This window comes from Gossypium raimondii, chromosome 2 (assembly GCF_025698545.1).
Source record: "Gossypium raimondii isolate GPD5lz chromosome 2, ASM2569854v1, whole genome shotgun sequence".
In the NCBI taxonomy this organism is placed as follows: Eukaryota; Viridiplantae; Streptophyta; class Magnoliopsida; order Malvales; family Malvaceae; genus Gossypium; species Gossypium raimondii.
In genome coordinates, this window is record NC_068566.1 from 32736035 (window position 1) to 32739815 (window position 3781).

A 3781-nucleotide genomic window follows, 5' to 3' on the forward strand; every position below is an offset into this window, starting at 1 on the left:
ACTTATTCACACGCATATTTTAGGAAGCTTCAATTGAGGATTATATATAATTACCACAACAACTAATCATGATTTGATTCTCTTTTCAAACATTTTTTATCACCATCCATCCAAGTTACATCCAAATCACTCTTTAAACTTTTATTCTAATTTAAATATTTTTATTCTTTTGAATTACATTAGATGAAATCATTGATGAAACATTCATTTTAGAGGCTGTGGAGAGTTTATGAAGATGGAAAAAAAATGGGGTTAAGTTAAAAGGTTAAATTTATTATTATATACATTCTTTTAACTACTAAATCACTCTCCCGTTAGAGATTTAATGGCACTTAAACAATAAAAAAAAAAGAAGTGACAATAGTTGAATGACCTGTGGAATAATTTACCCTAGAAAATATGTACCTTTTAGGTATCTAACCTTATTTTGCAGCAAATGCATTGCCTTCACAATGTTGGGTCTTCATAATTCGCCACTCCTTCGACACAGTAATAAAAACTAATTCGCCACTCCTTTGACACAGTAATAAAAACTAGGGGAATAAACCATGTTATTTCAAAACAGTCGAAAGCATTACAGAGTCTGATTGAAAAATGATACTATTCTCATCTGCAACCATCAAAATACCCTTTCACTTTCTTAGTGATCCTCATTTTGGAAAAAGAAAATAGAAAAAACAACATTCATTCTACAAAACTGAAGGTTCTTGTGCAGGGATTATATGTGTTAAAAGCATGGTTTCAATGAGGTTTTAGAGCTTCAAAAACTTTTCAGTTTCATGCTGTAACTGGTTGCTTCTGCGCAAATGCAATTCCCTTCTCAATGCTAGCCTTCAGTTCTGGTTTAAGAGCTTCCAAAGCCTTCTCTTCATACTCGGATAATCCTTGAAGATCAGATGGAATCATTGCTTCAATCCCTTTTCTTCCAAGCTTAACCCGAGATGCAAAGAACGGAAGATCAGTCAGATCTGATTGCACAAAAGAGCACTCATAGACATCCCCATCTCCATCTAGAGCACGAAGGGATGATTCAACGAATCTTGCAGCCGCATATGCCATGGACAGGGTGGCTGACCCTGCACCTGCCTTTGCTTCTACAACCTCTGTCCCAGCATTTTGAATCCTGATAGTTAATTGCTCCACTTCTTCATCCGAAAACCTAACAGAAGGTTTCGTCTTCGACAGCAGGGGTAAAATGGTGATACCAGCATGTCCACCTATAACAGGAACATCCACATCGATGAGCTTAAGGTTTTTCTTCTCAGCAACGAATGTGTTAGCTCTCACAACATCCAATGTGGTAACACCAAAAAGCTTCTTTGGATCATAAACACCCTTCTGCTTCAGAACTTCAGCAGCAATTGGTACTGTGGAGTTAACCGGATTGCTAATAACATGGATGAAGGCATCGGGACAATTATCAGCAACAGCCTCAACCAAAGTCTTAACAATGTTGGCATTGATATTGAAGAGGTCATCACGAGTCATACCGGGCTTTCTTGGAACACCAGCAGGAATAACCACCACATTCACACCTTTCAAACAATTTCCTAATTCAGAAGCACCAGTGAAATCCAGAACTTGAGAAGGAGTATTGCAGTGACTGAGATCTGCGGCCACTCCCTTGACATTTGCTATATCATAGAGGTTCAGGGCTGAAACTAGCGGGGACATCTTGATTAGAAGTGCCAGTGGCTGACCAATCCCTCCAGCAGCTCCAAGTATTGCCACTTTGTAAGATGCTTGAAGCTGTAAGCCATGGTGAGAACTCTGGTTTGGCTTCTGTGCTTTCCGTGCGAAAGAGCCCCTAAGAGCTGCACTGCTTTCTTTGCCAAGGAAGGAGGACTCAGAATCACAGTTCACAGATGTTGCTGCCTTGAGGCCACTGAAACTTGCAAGTGAATTCTGTGAGGTGCACCTTGCAGCAGAAGGTTTTGTTAGAGGAGGTGGACTCCCCCTTCTTCCAAAGGAGACAGTCGATCCGATCGAGAATGTAGCTGCTGATGTTGTCGCCATCTCACGCTTTGAAACAGGAAACAGCGTCTAGGCCTGAAACGAGATATGAAGTAATATAATCAATAAGCTGCATGACTCACATCCAGAATGCATGTCTCCATTTTTAAAACTATCAAGAAGCAAATGTCACAGACAAACAAATAGTTGCCAAAGAAATAAACATGAATTGTGGTTCCAAGACATGCTTGCATTCAAAAATATAGAAACCAACAAAGCAAGCATCTATTTCTATCTTAATAATAATGAGGGAGCATTAAAAAGAACTAAAAGCAAAACGAACCGATAGATCTATCATTCCTGTCAATCATAGCCAGAAAACAATAGCAAGGGACTTATTCTATGAAACCAAAGGTATCAATTTTGTATTCATTATACAAAATCCTGGTCAGAAAATTAGCTCCTATAACCGAATAGGAAAATGCCGAGATCCCACTTCTTTCAAAGCACACGTACAAATTTATTCAAAAAGGCAAATCAGGTTTCTTCTGTATAAAATTTGGACGCCATATCTGGTTAACTTGGTCTGAGTTACCATATTCTTTCCATTAATCACATTCTTAACATTAGTTTCACAAACTTGAAATAAATAATCATGTGAACGGGATCAAATATCCCTTATGGATAATCCCCAAATTGAATGTTGATTTCAGGAATTTCAATATCGAGGAACCCCTTTTCACAAATCATTGAAAATAATAACCGGATTTATCTTCAAACAATTCCTCCAAGGCAGCAAAAGATGAGTTCATCTCTTCTCCCAAGCATTTCACTCAAGGCAACATAAGAAAAATCCAGAAACACAATGCCCAACATTTCAAGAGATACCCAACCAGAATACTATGTTTCCAAATTCCAAGCAGGAAAAAATGAAAGAAATGTCAATGAAATAAAGAAACCGATAGTATAGATCTAATCAATATTGCATCTTAGAAGAAGCAATAAAATGACTATCAGAAACAAGCAAACAGAGCAAACCCAGATAATGGTTCGGATTAATAAACAAAAACCCAAATTATATTTGGACAAATAAACAAACCCCATAGTTTAGAATTCAAGAATTACAACTGGAAATAAAGATCAGAAACTAGTTAAGAAAAGGAAACAAACCTTTGAGATCTGAATTGGGAGAGAGAGAGAGAGATGAAGAGAGAGCGCGCTTAACTTAAGGGAAGCAAAGTGATATGTACGAGAAAAAAATAGGCTTTTTAATTCGGCTTTTGGTATTTATAGGAGAAACTGGACCAATAAACTTCGAACAAGGCACCAAAATTTTCGACTTTCACCTACTCTTTCTGGCCTGGAGTTAAAATTATATTTTTGAGTGTGTACCGAATACACCGCCGCTACCTGGAAAGAATCTACCAAAAAGTGTTTGATTTTGTTTTAGATTATTTCAAGTTTTTGTTGGCTTGCCAAGAAGAAATTGTGGCCGATGGTTGAAGGGATGGTTTCTACTCTCTACAGCTAAGATTTGCTTGCCTTTTCATACCCCTTTTTAATTCCTCTTTCTTTGCTTGTGTTTTTTTTTTTCTCTTTCATCAAAGTATTTTGTTTTTCCTTTTCACAGAAATGATAAAAAAAAAATAGAGGTGACGTATTAAATTTTTTTATATTTTGGTGAACCAATTATAAAAAATACAAAATGATGATCTAATTATTAGTAAATTCTTTTACAACCTAAATATAAAAATTTATAAAATGGTTACCTAATTTTTAATTTTATATTTTTTAGCCTGACTAACATAAAACAAAACTCCCATAAACT

General features: G+C 36.5%; 1 protein-coding gene across 1 annotated transcript; it reads right to left on the minus strand.

The window, feature by feature from the left end:
- Positions 1-534: 534 nt before the first annotated feature.
- On the minus strand, positions 535-3523 carry LOC105788417 (malate dehydrogenase, chloroplastic). The gene is made up of 2 exons (XM_012615314.2): positions 3124-3523; positions 535-2049 (listed from the first exon to the last, which is right to left on the minus strand). Exon 2 carries the CDS (start codon positions 2014-2016, stop codon positions 778-780), a length of 1239 nt encoding a protein of 412 aa, XP_012470768.1. The 5' UTR covers positions 2017-2049; positions 3124-3523; the 3' UTR covers positions 535-777.
- Positions 3524-3781: the final 258 nt, after the last annotated feature.

What these genes read in the sequence shown, in the direction of transcription:
- LOC105788417 (XM_012615314.2), bottom strand. Translation starts at nt 2,016, where the DNA reads ATGGCGACAACATCAGCAGCTACATTCTCGATCGGATCGACTGTCTCC.